Here is a 20,040-nt window from a genome sequence, read left to right as displayed (position 1 = left end):
GCCACAAACTCATCCTACATACCTGAGAAATACAATCTGTATTGATTGATGGTGACTTTAAAATATATCTCTTTTGTTATTGAAGGAAAGACTATAGTAGGAGCTTTTAATAAATCTGACATTATACAAGGCAAAATAACATCAGTCAACTTGTAGGAGAGATTTTGTAATATCCCTCGTCATCTACACTTCTGTTAAAATGGAGCATGGAAACATAGTAGTGAAGTTACTGCCCTGGTAGCCGGAGCTTTGGATGACTGAACTGGATGCAGATGGGCAAAGTGAATTCAACAATTAAAAGCTGCCAGTAATACAATGATGAAACTACCAGAGGGGGGAAAAATCCAATTTGTTTATATATTTGCAGTTATATGGTTCACTCATATATGCATCCAAAATGGGCAATTTTTTTGTGGGGAAAATGTGAGGTATTTCAGAACAGATAACTGTTCGTCTTGTTGCTGATGTCCACATTCCAAAAACAAACCCAAAAAAAACCATAATGACGCAACACCAGTTGCAGAAACGCAGTGCAATGCCTACAATGGGCTAGAGGTTAATCGTACAGTCCCCTAGTTTATGGAAGGACAAGATGAATGGAGTTGTTTTAGGGATTCAAATTGATGGGATTGATCTTCATGTCGCAGCAGGCAAAAAGCAGCGAGTCTTCCTATATATACATATATAAAATGTTGTGGGTGTCATCTCATGACGAGCGACCTGGTAATGTGGCAGTCAGTTGAACTCAGAATGATAGAGTCAGAATTGTGCATTAACAATGTACATGCAATTTAGTAATGCCACAGGGAAAGAGGAGATAGAGAAAGAGGAGGTCCCCGTGGATAGATCTCTGAGTGAACAGAAGATGTTGCCAACAATACACTGATTTAATTTGGATAAGGAGGTATAAAGCAATGTGAAGGCTTAAAGATGTGGAGCAACAATATATGCAAGGGTAAATGAAGCACTGTGGATGGGCAGGTAATTTGGTGATAGGTCAGTAGTCGGAGATGGTGTCAGGACTTATTTTTTAAATGAGGAATGGTTGATGGTGGCTTGAAAAGAGAGTCGTTATTCATATACCAGCTTGGGCGTCAAAAATATGAACCGAACAGTCAGAGGCATGGAAAAGCTGGTCATGGGTCTTGTACTGAAGATGAGGTTTAATAACATCAGGAGGGATTGCAAGAAACTACAAGAATGAAGGATGGTGGATTTAGGAATACAATATCAGCAGAAAGTATAAGAAGATAACTGCAGATGCTGGTACAAATCGAAGGTATTTATTCACAAAATGCTGGAGTAACTCAGCAGGTCAGGCAGCATCTTGGGAGAGAAGGAATGGGTGACGTTTCGGGTCGAGACCCTTCTTCAGACTGAGCAGAAAGTAGATGGACAGTCACTTTCTGAGACAATGTCAACCTTGAGACCCACTCACTAGTTATTAGAAGTGAGGATTAAAAGTTGAGGAAGTAGAATTTAAAAGAACAATTGCCTGCAACAAAGAGAGCATCCTAGACATTGTGTTTGTCATCTAGAATTATCTTGAAGTAACATATATTTTAACCAGACAAAAAACAGTGTAGTAAATTTTGACTTTGTTTGACCACATCTACCATTGGACAGGTAAACCAGGTGGACACAACCCAAGTCAAGAGATTACATCCCTCTGCCTGTTGGACAAATATGGCAACAGTATGGCAACTGCGCTCCTCAAAATCACCAACGACTTTTTCCTCTCCTCTGACGCTGGCAACCTCAACATCCTCATCCTACGACCTCAGCGCCGCCTTTGACACCATAAATCACTCCATTCTCCTCACCCGACTTGAAACCTCCTTTAACATCACCGGCACAGCCCTATCCTGGATCAAATCTTACCTCTCCGACAGGCACCAGTTCATCTCCATTAACAACTGTAAATTCCCCCACCGCTCCCCTCCCCCAAGGTGTCCCCCAAGGCTCAGTCCCTGGCCCCCTCCTCTTCATCCTCTACCTGTTCCCCCTTGGTCAATTAATCCGCCGTCATGGTCTCAACTTCCACTGCTTCGCCGATGATATCCAGCTCCTCATCTCCACCAAGTCAATCTCCACCACCACACACTCTACACTGACAAACTGCATCACTGAAATAAAATCTTGGCTTCAATCAAATTTCCTCAAACTCAACTGCAACAAATCCGAAATCATCATCATTGGTCCAAAAACGCTCACCAAATCCACCCAAAACTTCATCCTCAATATTGATGGTCTCCCAGTATCCACCTCCCATCACATCCGGAATCTTGGAATCATCTTTGATCAAACCCTCTCCTTCGACAAACACATCAAACACATCACCAAGACAGCCTTCTTCCACCTCAAAAACATCGCCCGTCTCCGTCCATCCCTCTCCTCCACAGCTGCAGAAACACTCATCCACGCCTTCATCACCTCCCGTCTGGACTACTGCAACAGCCTCCTCTATGGCTCACCCTCAAAAATCATCAGTAAACTTCAATACATTCAAAACTCCGCTGCCCGTCTACTCACCCACTCCCCGATCCGTGACCATATCACCCCCGTCCTTTACAAGCTCCACTGGCTCCCCATCCCCCAGAGAATCCAATACAAAATCCTCCTCATGACCTACAAAGCCCTCCATAACCTGGCCCCATCCTACCTGACTGACCTCCTCCACAGACACACTCCCACCTGCACCCTCCGCTCTGCTGCTGCCAACCTCCTGTTCCCCCCCATCCGGACCAAACTCAGATCCTGGGGGGACAGGGCTTTCTCCATCGCTGCTCCCACCCTCTGGAACTCACTACCCTAAACCGTCAGAGACTCCTCCTCACTCACCACATTCAAAACATCACTGAAGTCTCAGCTGTTCAGCACTGCCTTCAACCACTGACCGTCACCTCACCTTCTGTCTCCTTTTTCTGTTCATTTACTTATTTATCTATTTATTTTCTTCTCTATGTTCTAGTAATCCCTGTAAAGCGTCTTTGAGTGTTTGAAAAGCGCTATATAAATGTAATGCATTATTATTATTATTATTAGTATGTAAGTAACTGTATGTACGTATGTATGTAAGAAGAGTGGATATTATTGGCAAAGAGGAGAGCTGTTGGGTGTTATTCAATAATGAATAATGGGGGACTCTTATGACATAGAACTATGGGGGTGACTGTGTTACATTACATTCGCTATTTTTCATTTGCAATAAAGGCGGCAATGATCTTCAAAAAATTAAACATATATACATTTTTTGTATTATTTTAATTCCTATTACCTCCTTTTTCCATTGAGCTGTAGACTTTTCATTTTTTCTCTCAAGACTCTGAAATTTATCTTCATTTTCATTTGCCTTCTCCCGGAGCAGCTCATTATCCCTCTCCAGAACCTGCCATAAAATTAATTACCCCAGAAAATTAATATGGCATTCTTAGTCTTACGTGATCTCTTGCTACTACAGAGTTCTTATGCGCTGTTTCTAATAGATTTGTGCTCCCATAAAGATTAGAGTTGATCTGCCACATTGCCAATGAATTTCATAAATTAGCGGACTTTAATTTAAGAAATGTACAGTACATCTGACTCGGCTCATGGAAACCTGGAGGAGTACACAGAGGGAAAAATGATGGCCTTTTCATAAAACCAATGTCAGTAATAGGTATAATAAACACATCTGCTATAACTTGCTGTTTCAGTGAGCAACTTCTAATGTGCTTGGCTAAGCAATATAAAATGCTGAGCTGAGTTATAAGAGATAGACTTTGGATTAATCTAATATACCGTGAGCAGAAAGAAATTAAAAGTTGAATAAAAACCACGTGCCTTTCAAGTGAAAAGTGTAATTAATGCCATAGGCATTATAATTTTTGCATGGCTTCTCTGTTGATTAATTTCAGCCATTATTTAGCAGGAAAATCTAAATAATGTTACCATATTTTAGGTCTGCCCACCGAGCATATTTGAACAATGACATGAACAATTATGTATTTTATAATTCATCCTCATCTTCTCAACCAATCATTAAACAAATGCTACACTTGGTCATTAGATATAAAAATTTAAATATCTGACCAATTTTAAACTTTCTCCAATGATTTTAAAACAAAGTATAAATTGATTACAGATATCCAGCATTTGCAATATTCTTCTCAGTGTATTTGGACAAATGGCTCTACTCATGTAAACTGCTGTCATGGTTTTTCTCTGTGCATGGTTTAATTCAAAAACCAATGGTTCATGATATCTACTACACGATCTGATATAATTCCAACAGAATTCCTCAGTTCCATGTATAAATCTTCTCTCCAACATACCTACTTACTTCTATTTCTCCTATATTGGCACACGACTGAAAGAGATTACACGCAATTATCTATTTATTACTAAAACTCTCATCTTGTTTGTTTCGCCGTTTGTTTGTGTCAGTTCATCCGGAAATACAGCCAGAATCGTACACGATAGCGTGACAATTTTAGGCCCATCTTACTCACCATTGTCCAGAGATCTGCAGTGGCAGGTTTCGTTCAAATTGGTCTTATATTTTTTAAGTTATTGACATTTTAAAGTATAAAAAATCACTTTTCCATTTTTCCTGGCCGTCACCCGCATTCGATGTCGCAATGGGAGTGGCAGCCAATGAGGGGGGGCACAATGGCCGCCGGGTGCGGGGCCCGCCAGAGTGACGGGAGTGGCGGCCAATGAGGGGGGGGGGGGCTGCTGAGCCGTCGAGCTGAAACTTTAATAAATGCGCTCTTCCCCCCCACCGGGAGGACCGGCAACCGTCCCGGCGTGCCCCACGCCTGACCTTCCTCCCGTCGTGCAGCGCAGTGGCAGAGGGTCAAACAAGATGGCTGTCGCAGCCCTTCCCTACCGAGCACCCGCTGCAGGAGAGGTTTCCACCCATCGGCTCCACGGCTCGCTCTGGCTGACGTGATACCCGCCTGGGGCCGTGGTGAATGGCTCCCTCTCGCCTTTCCAGTCCCCCCTCGCCCGCCCACGGCCCCGGGGGACACTCCTCAGCTGCCAACAGGTCCACGGATCATCAGTTGGGGGAGGGTTGCCGGACCCGCAGGAGAAGACCACCAATCTGCGCGTGCGCATTTGGGGGAGGGTTGCCGCTCAGAGGGGGGCGGGCCCGCACGAGTGACGGGGGTGGCGGCCAATGGGGGGGGGGAGGGTGATGAGAGCTCTCCTGCTGCTGGCCGCAGGAGAGGTTTGCACGGAGGGTTGCCGGGCCCGCAGGAGAGATTTGGACCCAACGGGTCCACGCCTGTCTAGTGATTCTTAAGTTGGTTTCATTTTTCAAAGGAAGTGGCCCTTGCCAAAGCTGTTTTATTCTTTGAAAACCTGTAATGTACCCATTTCATGATATCAAATGCTAAACTTATTTTGTTCCGATCTTGGATTTTGTTCAAAATTTATTGAGACATAATTCCCCTCAAGCACTGACCCAAGTGCTGAGTAGGGAATTGCCTCTTCCGCATCCATCTATGTCAATACTGCAGTCTTAACTTGTTGAAATCCCAAATGACAAGTCCCTACATGACAATAGGTTCTTGCCATGGTTCACCATGTAATATTGTCATATAAATAGGCATTTTTTTTAAACTTGGTGTAGCTGATAGGAATTGCAGGGGAATAAAATTGGTGCTTGAATAACAACTTAAGCACTGAAAGGACACCAAATGCTGGAGTAACTCAGTAGTTCAGACTGCATCTCTGCAGGACATGGATAGGCAATGTTTTGGGTTAGGACCCTTCTTCAGACTTCAGTCAAACTTCAACTTTAAAATGATTCTTCAGGCTTCAAAATGTGTAGGAATGGATGAGAAAGTGAGATTACATCAAATTAGTGTGAACAGGTGATCAATGGAACAAATGGCATGTTTCTATCTAAAACTAAACAACTAAAACAAATGAGGACAACTTGCCAGGAATGCATTGGAAAAGTTACCTAAGGGTAACATAGACAGATGAGGACTTAATCAGCAAATGGACTGAGAAAGGCGAAAGTCACACTGTGTCACAGAAGTAAAAATAGATAGTCTGAGAGACAATGTAAGCATGTATTTTTAAGTTCACATTTCAGATGTACGATATAAATAGCAAGGTTTTCAACATATTAGTTTAGTTTCAAACTGTTACCAGGAAAATTGACAAAACTGATTCCTTGGCTTAGAAATTCATGCCGAGAACTGAAGACAATGGCTTTCATCTTACCAATATTTAGCTGGAGTAAACTCCTGTTTATCCATCTCTTATGACAGACAAGCAGGCATAAAATTTCTAGTTTGAGAATTAAATTAGGCAAGACAAGGTGTTTAAATTACTATCAAATTCCATGTTTCTTCCACTGAATTTCAGGATAAATCTTAATAGAGTGACAAAGACCTTTTAGGAAGTAAACAGAATTCTAACTATACAATGGAAGTAAAAACTCGGTTTGTATCAAGATATGTTCAAGGGTAAATGCTTAAAATATTTTTGTGGTGATTCACTAAATGTGGAGTAAGCTATTCTATTGAACAGATCTGCAATAAATGGAAATGAACCAGATCGGAGCAAATTTCCAGTTAAAGAAATACGGTGAAATTAATTTGTATAATGGACCACCAATATGACAGTTTTCAAGCATTTTAAGATCATGCAGTTTTCTTTACCTTCATTAATCAAGTTACAAGCTTAGTACCAGAAATCTAGCTATTAGAAAATTAAAATGTGATAACACAATATATGCTGTGCAATAAACAAAATTTTAAACCACTCATCTATATTTCCAGTTAGCATTGTGGTGTGCCCGAAATTGGTAATGTAGTTTACTTTTTAATGGTTACCCATTGTTTAAAAAAAACATGATGCAGAATAACCACTAAATAGGGAGACTGACAGTAGTAATTTATGAGGAAAATGTACAGATATTCTCCAGATCCATAATCATACCCTATTGGATTTTTACATCTATAACATTTCCATCATAACCATGACAAAGGTTGTCAAATCCTGAAGAGAACCTGCTCTGCTAAATAGGTAAAGCTCATATATTTAACCAGAATCAGTTGAACACGTTATGTTTATGTGACACAGGAAAATTCTACAAATTGCATCACTAAAGGGTAACAAAACGAAACAATGACATGGAATCAAAGAAATCTATCAGAAGCACCCAAAACTCTAAAAATCCATAATCTTTATTATTAACTCATTATAAAACCAGGAACACATCTTGTAGTGTTTAGGAATGAGATGTCAATCTAGGGCTGTTTAGTGTCACATCGATTCCCCACAGAAACTATGTACCAGCTTCACTTTTCAATGTCCAGCACAACAAAGTTAAATAATTCGCTGGAGCTCCCTTTACTCATTAAAGCCATTTTGTTTATAGTAACCTACAAACAGCAATCACTGGTCTGTCGATCAGCTAGCAGGTCTTGATAGCTTGGAACTACCTGCAGAATGGGAGGTATTCTTTCATAGCGATCCTAAATGGAACTGGCGGTGTGCTATTTTAGATGGGTTAAACACCATAGTGGCTCTTTTCACATATTGTCAGCCAATACTTAAATTTTCTTTCGGAAAATGGAAGTGCATATTAGTGCTATTTGCAGCATACGTTCAGCAAACAATAGTACTGTAATGGTCTCATTTTCAGCTTAATTCACCAAAACAATCTGCCAGATAACATTACTGGTATGGTCTGATACTTTGTGGGGAACAGATAGAGATAACTGCTCATGGTTTTTCTCAGTAAGTCCACCTGTCACCAAAACAAAGAAATGTTTATATTTTCTGACAACTCGTATTGTAGATTTCAAAAAACATTATGTCATAAATAAGATGGCAATTAAAAATATTAACTTGAATTTTCATTTTCTTCTACCAAATTCCAATGATTTCTCTTCAGTTAAAAATGTATTCAGAGCTACACTTCAAACAAATGTAATAAAACATGTAGTGGATTAAAATTCTGGTCTACTTTAAAAGTTGGAATTTTTCCAGTACTTGTACAACTTAACTTTTTCTTATACAAATGTCTCCATACCAAATCTTTTTGATCTGGAAGATGTGTCTGTATTGATAATTCAGTTATATAAAAGTATAGCTTTTATCGTTTAAACACATTCTTTCACCTCACATGTCCGCACCATCTCTACAACATATGCCTATGATTGTTACTCCTTATGATGCAGGATACTAAACTTCAACCATCAAGTAAGTATTCTTTGCAACTTAAAATTGCTACCAGCTCAAGTGGACACTATAAAGTTTATAATCCATAACTAGTTGTATAAAAATATCTAACCCCAATGCAAAACCTGCAAATGATTCGCTATTGAGAAATTCAAGAACCTTTACTTCGTTTCAATCAGAAATGTCTATGTTTCATATCATACCAATATCAGAAAAGATAGTAGAATAGATAAAAATAGACACTAAAAGTGAAAATAGTTATAAAAAATAAATATTAAAAAATCAGAAAGTAAGATTTTTCTTAAATGCACAACCAAAAATATTTTTATGGTCAACCTTGAATCACTTGTACAGAGTTTTATTGAAAACAATCTTGTAAAAAGGTGGAGTATTTGTTTACCTAACATGGTGACATGTTCCCTCCTTTGGATAGGCACACTACAATAACTGGACATGAAAAATGTATGAGCAGTTCAGTAACAAATAGTTTTTATTTCACTATGGGCACAGCCTGACCTGCTGGGCACGTCATACAACTCTGCATTTAACAACTCTGCATTTTTAACTTTGTCCAAATTTTCTCTCTATAACTGTCCCCATTAACCCATCAAACAGACAACGTCTCTTATAACGTATCCCCACCCCCCCCCCCCCCCCGGCTGGCATGGCCTCACCTCATCAAGGATATTCCCTTTGTCCAATCCATCTCACACACAACTGCTCTGCAGTTTAAATCAACTAATTTCTTTCTTCTTTGACTTGAAACATTAACTCTGTTTCTCTTTCCACAGATGTTGCCTGGCCCTCTGGCTGTTTACAGCTTTTCTTATTAGTTAAGAATGTTAAGGAATTGAATTACAGATCTCCTATTCCATTAACATAATAACTATCTGTCGATACATGTTACTCAAGTATACAACTTTAACATAAACTCGATTTTGATCCATTCTCCAAGCAAGAAATTACATGGATTAAAGCAAAAAGATGCACAAGAACAAAGCAAAGGAATATTGTGATCCAGTTTCAATCCATTTAACTTTACCAATAGAAATGTTGTCTCCAATAGGACCGTTATATTAAAACATTGAATAAATATTAAAAATACAAAATATTCCAAATATACAGAGCACCAAGGCACATTCCTTGTATATACACATACTTAGCCAATAAACATTCATTCATTCAGATTTCTTTTTAATTTAATTGTAATTCTCAGATTTCTGATTTTAACTTCCCCCTTTCCAAAAAGGTTAATGCACCTTATGCTTTGGTCTGTCATTAGTTACAAACAAAGCCCAATTTGCAAATGATGGTGCAATTAAAATTGGAGATACTTATGGAGCCACAATTGGAAGTGTATGTGACATTGGTTTTTAGGGCTGTAGGAGATTACATAGACAACATAGCTTGATCATAGCATTACAAGTTAAAAAGGTCCAATGATCTAGTTTTGTTATTATAGCTAAAGCAGAGAAAGGTTGTTCTAATAGAGATTCAATTTGCTTTGTAATTATCCTTTCGAGGAAATTGCCCCTTAGGTTCTTTCAACTCAGCTATGTTTGATCTAATTAACTCTCGTGCTCACCAAAATAATCTCCATTAATATGACCCATGACCCGTGTAAGGTATGAATCCACAAGTAATTGTATCTTACATTCAGGACACATCCTAAGATATCCAATTAAAGTTTCTAATTATATTTTTCATCAATGTTGTGCTTCAGAATTGTAGGGTTCGCTTGCCAAACATATCCCACCACCAAAATAATTAATAAAAACTAGAAAGCCAAGAATTCAAGTTAGCTCAGACAGGAATAGATCCAATATATGTCAGTGACTGAACACCCACTGGCAGCCCTAACCCAACATAACTCCCACCAGCAACCCTGACCAAGCTCTCATTGACAGCCCTGACCTGATCCGATTCCCAGCTCTGACACGTCAAGGAATGAACTTACAGTAAATATCATTTACACAAAAATAATAGTCACAGAATCATACAGTGTGGAAACAGGCCCTGTGGCCCGACATGCCCACGCTGACCATCATGCCCCATCTACACTACTCCCAACTGCCTGCGCTTGGATAGAGTCATAGAGTTAGATGAAGAGTCATAGTGATTTTTTTTTGTTTTTGTTTAGAGAAAGTGTGGAAACATGCCCTTCAGCCAACCGGGTCTGCGTCGATTAGCGATCCCTGTACACTAGGGACAATTTACAGAAGTCAATTAACCTACAAACCTGCACGTCTTCGGAATGTGGGAAGAAACCAGAGCACTCGGAGAAAACCCATGTGGTCACAGGGAGAACGTACAAACTCCGTACAGACAGAACCCAGGTCTCTGGCACTGTGAGGCAGCAACACTACTGCTGCGTCGCTGTTCCGCTCTAGATGGTATGGACAATTTAGTTTTGTGTTCGTGACTCCATTTAAAATAAATACAAAATGGAAGAAATAAATTAGGGGCTGAAATGAATGATCATGCAGATGAGAAGTTAGATGAAGATAGGTTTGACTCAGTATTATGCTCGCTACCATTGATTATTCTACGAAGGGAAGACACTGTTTGGGGATGATTAGCAGGTATTACCCATACGGAGAGGTTTGATAGACATGGAATATTTTCACTGGAATGCCGTAGTTTAACGGGAGACCTGATAGAATATAAAATTATGAGAGGGATAGATAGGGTAGACAATCAGAATCTTTTTCCCAGGGTGGAAATGTCAAAGATTGGTGGGCATATCTTTAATGTGAAGTGGGAAAAGATGATCGGAACAGTTTTTTGTTACACAGGGGGGTGGTGTTTGGAACCACTGGCCAGGGGTGGTATTTAAGAAGCTTTTAGATAGACATATGAATATCAGGGAATGGAGAAACATAAATCATGTGCAGGCACAGGAGATTAGTTTACCTTGGCAACACATTCTACACGGACATTGTGGACCGAAGGGCCTGATCCTGTGCTGTACTAAAATGTTTTAAAATAGTTGAATTTTGGTGCTCAACATCCATGCACAATTAATCAATCATAAAGTTCCCTTGTAAAATTACACACCAATAAAAACTGTATACTATAAACATTCTGACCTGACGGTTCTCCCCAAAATGTTTCAGCTCCTTTTCAGCTCTCCCTAGAACCAGTTCCTGCCGCTGTAGCAGCTGCTGAGTTTGTTGAAGCAACTTCAAAACTTCCTGATGGAAACAAATCACTTTAAATGTTCATTTACTTTTAATGTAACATGAAGAGCACAGAATGTCCTCTGCAACCTAACAAACATGTATTTTCTTATGCTGAGCGTGTTTCTTATATTCATCAAAATGTATGTATAACAGCTTAATAGTTCATGTTATTGTAAGTTTTAGATACCAAGGAAATGGTCAACATTCATGGGTTTGGATTATTTTATAATTTGCAAACATTTAGGCAAATTCCTGAATCAATAATTAGCCAGCTGCCATTTGATTCTCAAGTCTTAGGATCTAATTTGAAAATTAGACAATGATGTAGCTATTTAAAAATACTCCATCATATACTGAGTATTTGGGAAATATATAATTTCAACCCAAGAAATTTTAAATCAGGGATAAAATGAAAATAAAACTAAATAACTTCTGAATTAGACAGTGTTTATACAATATTTCATTCAAATAGCTGAAAAAGCAGATGTGAGTATACAAAATGAACAAAACTGATTGAAACCAGTAAAAGTTTTATTTTCTACAATTTTGCAGGTTATATTAACCCATGCACAAAAGAATCGTTAAATCCTGATTACATTGATTCCCTATGCGGAGGAGAAAAAAACGTTGAAATCATCCCCAAGCATCACACAAGCCAATTCTATAAATGAAAATATTCAATTTTAAACCGAACAAGAACAGAAGCAGTCATGAACAAAAAATGGCGAGTGAGTTGAACTTACAGTAGGTAGGAAAGGGGAGAAAGAACGTATGGGGGTGGAAAGACCACTGCAAGAGATGCAGCCAAATGCCAATTATTAACTCAGTAGTCCAACCCCACTTCTGACCCGATTCTTGCTGGCAGCTCTCTTCCTGGTACAACCTGACTCCCACTTGTGTTGACAGCTCACACAATGAAAACTATGAATTTAACTTACAGCTGATAAGTGAGCCCACAACTTAATTGCTTTCAGAATAACCTCACTGTTCATTTAACTGAGAACTGTATTGACAGAAACATTGCAACATATTTCACAAAGGAATAAAGCAGCTATTATGTAGACAAGACAAAGGTACCTATGTCACATACAGCAAGTAAAAAAGAGATGAATAGGTCAATCTGTTTTTTGGGTAAATATTGATAGAAGATTTGGAGAATTTAGTGCTCATCATAAAAGAATACTGCAGAATCTCAAACATTCACTGGTAGTAAAAAGGGGGAGTAATTGTGAGATTTAGAGCTTCATATATGCACAAGTTAACAAGCCTTTTAGAAAAATGAATGGGGTATTTAGTTGAATAAATGGAAGAATAAAGCACAAAACCAAATAATCCTAAAGTTGACTAAATCTCTGATTTTTACAAGAAAGTTGTGGAAGCTTTGGAGAGGGTGCAGAAGTGGTTCATCAGAATGATGCCTGGATTAGAGGGTATTAGCTATGAGGAGAGGTTGGACAAACTCGGATTGGTTTCCCTGCAGCATTGGAATTTGAGGGGAGATGAGCTAAAAATATATAACATTATGTCTATCTAACATTATGAGAGCGTAGAGAGTATATAGAACCGTTTTCCCAAGTTGGAAATGGTGAAGACTTGAGGATTGGGAAAGGAGGGGTGGAAAGTTTAAAGGAAATTTACAGTGCAAGTTTTTTTTTCACACATAGTGTGCCAGGAATTGTGCTGCCAGGGGTGGTGGTGGAAGCAGGCATGAGAGTGGCATTTAAGGCGCTAGGAAATGCAGGGAATGGACGTCAGAGGAAATGTATGTTGGGCATGGACAGTGTGTGTCAAATGAACTGTTTCTATGTGTCGGTTGAGAATGCAAATGGCAATTCAGGCTTAAAAATGAAATGCTAAAATTGCAGTCAACTTTTATGAATATTTCAGCTCAGAAATAAGATTAATTCAGTTACTAAATGATCTTAACTTAACCTGTTTCTCTTCTTGAACAGCTGACTTATCTTTAGACAGCATCTTGTTTAATTCAATTTCCTATACAAAAAATATGTAAAAGTTAATAAATTCTTGCACAATCAGTTTGACCAAGGTCAGCCTAAAATTACTATTTAAATAATTCCGAACCAGTCTAACAAGCAATGCATCAGAAAGTTGCAAGATAAGGTCTCAGAGTTTCTAGTCTTAGAGCTAATCTAAAAAATGTAGCCCATGTACAAATTTACAGAAATGGGAAATAATGGGACTTACAACTCGCAGGCCTATTAAAACCTGTATTGCTTCTCATTGAGACAATAGTACCTAAAGGAAGTGTGGAAGGAGATAGGACCTTACAAAAATAGGCCTTGCCCAACTTTTCACTGTGCATCATTTCTCCATATCCTCAATTTATGATGGCAAGAGCAACTGCAGTCTTTTGGAGGCAAATTACACCATGGGTAACTGGTATGCATCTACTACTCCAGTGTCAATGCCTTGATTTAAAAAAACAGATTTGATAGGGGTAGTGAGGGTGGTAGAAAAAAAATCATTATTTTACTACATCAATCCCAGCTCCTAAATCCTGCGCCACAGTAAATAAGGTTTCCTTTTGGAGATGGGGGAGATTTAAAAAAAATAAACATTATTAAATTTGTTGCTGATAATATACTATTTTACTTTCACGACATTAGACATAATTTTAATTCACAAATTAAAAATCATAATGAGGGTGAATTGAAAAATCATTCCCATTCAGAATACAGTAATTCTGACACTACGAGTGATTTGCTTCTCTTCAAATTCTTATGTCCAGTGAGTAAATTAAGATGCCTATTTGCCATCACCTGCCTGCCAGAATCGCAAACAAAATTATCCCCATTCTATATTTAGAAGTAGCAAAATATATATTAAATGAATCCTGAGGAAACACACTGCAAAATAATTTGCGCTTATATCTACTTAGTGCCATTTAAAGAGTACATAGTGATTAAATTTTCAATTTATTATGAAACCATCTGCAGTTTCTGCTTCAGTTCTTGCAGCTGTTGTTGCTGTGTTGTAAGATGGATGTTGTCTTTGCCCAGATTGTACTGAGAAGTGACCTTGGATCTTATCAAGTCTGCAGTTACTTTCTCCAGTTCCTGAATACAGACAAAAGTGTACAATAGGTCATTTGAATATCATCCACTTTGAAAATGCCATTTCTTTATTTTTAAAGAAAACTCTAAACAAATCAGCACAACCAAACAAAAAATAAGAAGTCTGTGGTAAGTCAACAGTGCATATACCTAATCCTTCTACTTCAATTGTTTGCATTTCAATTGCGCAAGAATCATTTAAATTTAAATCATTAATTTACTCTGCTGTTTGAACTGATGGGTGTAAAAAAATAAATGCTCTGCGCTTTGATCTCAATTAATGACAACTTATGGAACTTCAAGTCATAAATATGCTGCCCTTTTCTCCCCCACCCGCTCCCTTTCTGGAGCAGGGTAGTCTGCTTTATATCCTTCTCTCCTTGAGCACATTGACATTTACTCAGACAAACGGCAGAGGTTATGAATGTAGCTCTCTGATAGCATCAGGGATTCTTGATGATGCCATCATATTCAACTAAGCATTCAGCACAGTAATAGTTTTATCAGGAAAATGTTTGGTCTGTTTAGCTTTTCTCCAAAAAACTGGAATTCCTTCTTATCACATTACAATTGTTCAACTGCTCTGGACTAAATCAAATAATGGTACAAATAAGTTTAATTTTATCTGGCACTACAACTGCATTATAATTATTTTCTATTTAAAACATGAAATGTAAAATGTTACTATATTTGCATTTGTGAACGATAATATAACAATGCAGCAAATGGTAGCCAACATGGTAATGTACAGAGAAGGACTGTAAACAGTAACAGGAAGAGACCATTCAGTCCCTCAAACATATTCAGCTATTTAGTAAATTCAAGCTGATCTGTCCATTTCCATGATGCATTAATTGAGCCAAGTCCATTTACTTATTTGGCTCCTTATTTTTAAAGTACTTGGCCCATAAAAAATTCTTAATCTACAAAATGGAGATCAATATTTAATAATTGTATCATATCTTTCAGGAACAGTAATGCATCACCTTCATCTTACATTAACAATATCAGCCAAATCTTTTCCCAAGTAACTAAAAGTGATGTTGCCTCAAACAGATTCTAAGGTGAAAGAAATTTTATCATTTTCAAAACAAAATGAAAATTACCACTGAATCTGCAGTCCTGTGAAAATCTGCTATTAAGCAACAGAATATTAATATTGCAACTATTTTTAAAATGATGCTAGCTCACACAAATAAAATTTCCAAAGAAAATGGTTGTGATTTTAAAGTGCATGTTGATATTTGCGAGAAGAATAATATTTTGTAAAGTTTGTTCCTAAGTACAGATGCCATTATTGTCTTAGCATGTACTTTCTGTACTCAGTGTTCATGAGGGCGTAATTTAGATTATAATACGTTTGTAGCACAAAATATTACACTGAAATACTGAAGAATGCTTTTCTTCATATACAATTATTCATGATACTAATTAGCTTTCATTCTCAAGAATGTGTTTTTATATATATGCCAATTTCCTTCCTCATTTATTAAATAGTAAATTCTTCATTATACAAGGAGCTATATTTTTTGTCGACAGTCTTCAAGAATAATCTCAGTGGTAGGTGAAGAGGTTTACCGATGGAATTCCAGAGCTGAGGAATGGAGAGCTTAAGGCATGGGTGCCTAGATTTGGCCACATGTTAAGATGCTAGAGTTTGAAGATTGCAGGGATCTTGAGAAAACTGGAAGAAATTACAGTGGTAGGGCAGAGCAAGGCCATGGAAAGACTTTAACACAAGGATAAACATTGTAAAATTAATAACTTGGTGGACTAAAAACCAATATTGGTGAGTGAGTACAGAGTAAAGAATTAATTTGATGTGCATTAGAATGCAAGAACTAAAGATGACATTTAACATGTATGGAAGATGAGAGTTCAACGAAGTGAAAATTAGAATATTTGTTTAGAAGAAACCAATACATGGACTTTGAGCTAAGGCAAGGGCAGATGCAGACAGTGTTACAGACAACGTTTAAGATGGCGAGAAAATTGAGTTGAAAAATCAATCCAAGGTCCATTATGATCTCCAACACAATTCAACCCGTTGGTACCAAGAAGGGAAAGCAATTGGTCATGAATGAACAAAGTTTGTGACAGTTCGTGACAATTATAAATTACAACATTTAAAGGACACCTGGACGGGTACTTGGATAGGAAAGGTTTGGAGGACAATGGGCCAAATGCAGGCAATTAAATGTAACTCAGGTCGGCAACTTGATCAGCATGATCAAGTTGGATCGTGGGCCCTGTTTCCATGTTGTATGATTCTATGACACTAAAATGAATTGATGGGACGGGATGGGATTGGATCTGAACGAACAATCTGACAACAAACAGAAAATTGTGGAACACGGTTCCATATCAAAGAACATAATGCATCCCACTAATCTTGCAAATCTTCTGGGATGTACAATTAACTTTTTCCCTGATTTATGCCGCAATACATACCCAATTCCAATCATATTGTATCTCTACCTAACAACTTTAATGCAATCAAATGAAGTCCGCATTGTGTAATGCAATGCATAATCCCAACAAAGGAAATGCTGAACATTCTTAGATAAACTTAGCTAAAAAAAGTTTTTTAAGAATACAACTCCTTCAATATTTCCATCTATTCTTGTGCCCTCATAGATAGGATTCTGGCTCGGTCAGAGAATGATACAGCTAGGAAGCAGCCCTTCAGCCTAACAAGACTACACCAGCCTTCGTGCACTGAATATAATTATACAAATCCATTTTATCATCACATTGTCATGAACCCCTCCAGATTCTACCACTCACCCTACACTTTAGGGACAATTTACAGGATTTTGGAGCACCTGGAGGAGCCATGCTTTAATAGAAACTGAACATTATACAGAAAAAGACTGATAACTAAACTAAACATTATTTTTTTTTTAGATTTAGATTTAGAGAAATGAGAAGAACTGAAATTGTAAAAAGACAAACAGGGTTTTTGCCTATATACAGATTACCAGCATCAATTTGTATACAAAACAATAATTTTAATCAATTGACCTGTTTTGTTTTCCATGAATGATGTTACTAGGGAATACAATATTGTCTATCAGAGGCACTTAGTACCATGTTTAAGCACTCTTTGAATTGTGTCAGCATGAAATAATGTAATTTAACCCATTCAATCTGCACAAGCACTTCACTCTTAGTTCCATGACATGGCTACTTTTAGCAACCGAATTGTCAATCCAATTCACTCCTTCTTTAAATGTGACTGAATCCATTCCACCACCCCTTCAACAAGGGAACCTTGAATGAAAGTGACATCCCTGACTGAAAGTTTTTTCTCTTGTCATCCCTGGGTGTTTTGCCAATCATCTTAAATGTGTGTCTGGTTCTCAACCCTTATGCCATGAATGATGATTCCCTGTATTTATCTATATACTAAAACTCTCGTTTGTTTGTTTGTTTGTTCCTGAACTACAGACAAAATGGTACAGGATAGCACGACAATTTTAGGCCCACCTTACTCACCGTCGTCCCTTTAGTGCAAATGGAACAAGTTTCATTGAAATCGAATATATTTAAAAAGTTATTCACATTTTAAAGTTTAAATCTATCTCCTAGGGAGGGGGGAGGAGGGAGGATAAGGGGGGTTGAGGGGGTTGGAGTGGGGGGGGAAGGGGGTGGAGGGGAGGGGGAGAGGGGATAGGAGAGGAGAGGGGAGGGGAGGGGAGAGGAGAGGGTGCTGCACCAATGCAGGAGAGGTCTGGGCCCAATGGGTCCACTTGATCTAGTTTTGTCTAAATATTTGATGCTATTTAACACGTACAAAATTATTTCTCAACCCTGCATTGTAAAAACAATCCCAAATTCTCTAGACTGTCTGCCTATCTTAAGATCTTCTAACTGAATCTTTGTTAAACTCTAATGCAGTGACCAGAATTGACACAATGCACTAGTTGTGGCCAAATCAGCGTTTTATGGAGATTATCTCCCTTGTTTTTGTGCTATGTCCGTTTGTAAAACCCAGGTTCCCATGTGCTTTTTCAGAAAGGAACATATACAGGGAGAAAGCATTTTTGTTGTTCATTCATAAGGAAGGCCTTGAAGATAGGAAAGCTCAGGAATGTAGCCAAGTGGGGGAGAAGAATCAAGTGAAAATTAAGTTATTGATAAGTGACAGGGGAAAGCGCCAACTGGGAACAGAATTACAGGATTACTCAGAACAGAGACACCACAACAAATCCATAATGCTGTTCCCTCCAATCTGCCCATTGTTGTGCTTTTAATATTAAAAAACTCCTACTGCAATCAGTAACTTTCCATCATTCCACCTAACTCTTCTTTTAAACAACAATCTTTAATAAACTTTATTAAACAGTGTCAGTTCAGCAGGCCATATAATGTCAAAAAGGGTCTAATATGCTATGGACCCATTCACCTGAGCAACTGTATGGGAAATGCCAAACTGATGTCAGAATACGAAGTAAACTGCTTTTCTATATGAACCAAACTCCTAGTGGCAAATGGGTAACGTCTAACCACTGTGCTTATTTAAATATCGGAAAATTAGTTTTTAATTGTTTGCAATATTATCAATCTGCACATATATACCATTAGTGAACAAAGGAATGCAGTCATTAACAACTCCATTAAAATAAACTGGTTATCACCTCCATTAAATGACAGATTAAGAATTTAGCATAAGAGCAATAAGCATTATAGGCAGCAGTGCCAATAATTATATTTAACCTAAAATGTTTGGAAATGCTAACTGGTATATGTTTAAAATTTCTTTTGAGCAATAAGACATCCAAAAGAATGAAGTTAAATTCACTTCTGTAGACTAAAATTATCTTGTCACTTTTCCCCTCGTACAATTTACTTCAGTGATTATATTTTTCATTGTGATGAAATGTAATTAGTTTTGTGAGATAAATTTGAGCTCACCATGGATGAATATTCATGATCTGGTCTATTGTCTATGCTTATATTTTTTAAATGAACATACTTTCTCTTAAAACCTACATATACACACAAAATATATACATATGGATTTAAAATACGATGATACTAAGAATAGCAGGATAATAAACTTGCATGTGCACAGTTTTGTTAGTGAAAATTCTTACTGCGCTTGCTTTACCATTTTAAAACTGGTTTATTTTAAATCACTTAAAGCCTCTACTAAAATAACGATGAAGGCAATGTTACTTGAACATATTAGCTTTAATCTATTAATTGTGAACTCTAGGGTTTTAAATGAGCACCATTTAGACTTAATAATTGAATCTAAATATTCCAGTAAAGGGTGTAAATCAGTTTTTTTTAACAAGTGACAGAATCATTAAGTAACTGTTATGCCTCTTAAAAATATTACTATAATTATAGCAAATTGCCAGCTATTTAGATTTTAGCACTGATAATTTCACATCTCCATATAAATCTCCACAGAACATCAAGTTGCACAACCGAATTTATTAATAATAATCTTAATAAATAATTGTGAACACACAACTATAAAATTCAGTCAGAGAATAATTATAATGCATTAATACTGACCATAAATGCAATTACATGCCCTCTGAGCAAAATTAAATTCCATTTTTTCTCAATGTTATTAACTGTGA

At 37.6% G+C, this 20,040-nt stretch overlaps 1 protein-coding gene across 7 annotated transcripts in view; it reads right to left on the bottom strand.

The window, feature by feature from the left end:
* ccdc73 (coiled-coil domain containing 73) overlaps positions 1 to 20,040 on the bottom strand; it is a 102,706-nt gene that overhangs the window by 18,373 nt on the left and 64,293 nt on the right. For 6 of the 7 annotated variants that reach the window (XM_078415568.1, XM_078415570.1, XM_078415569.1 and 3 more), the window contains 4 exons: positions 14,318 to 14,446; positions 13,302 to 13,361; positions 11,277 to 11,381; positions 3,278 to 3,388 (listed from right to left, as the gene is read on the bottom strand). In XM_078415568.1, the coding sequence (XP_078271694.1) occupies positions 3,278 to 3,388; positions 11,277 to 11,381; positions 13,302 to 13,361; positions 14,318 to 14,446 (405 nt within the window). The remainder of the gene's footprint in view (positions 1 to 3,277; positions 3,389 to 11,276; positions 11,382 to 13,301; positions 13,362 to 14,317; positions 14,447 to 20,040) is intronic. The other variant, XM_078415567.1, reaches the window with a different exon arrangement.

The sequence above is a fragment of the Rhinoraja longicauda genome, chromosome 18 (genome assembly GCF_053455715.1).
Source record: "Rhinoraja longicauda isolate Sanriku21f chromosome 18, sRhiLon1.1, whole genome shotgun sequence".
In the NCBI taxonomy this organism is placed as follows: domain Eukaryota; kingdom Metazoa; phylum Chordata; class Chondrichthyes; order Rajiformes; family Arhynchobatidae; genus Rhinoraja; species Rhinoraja longicauda.
This window is presented reverse-complemented; position numbering and strand designations above follow the sequence as displayed.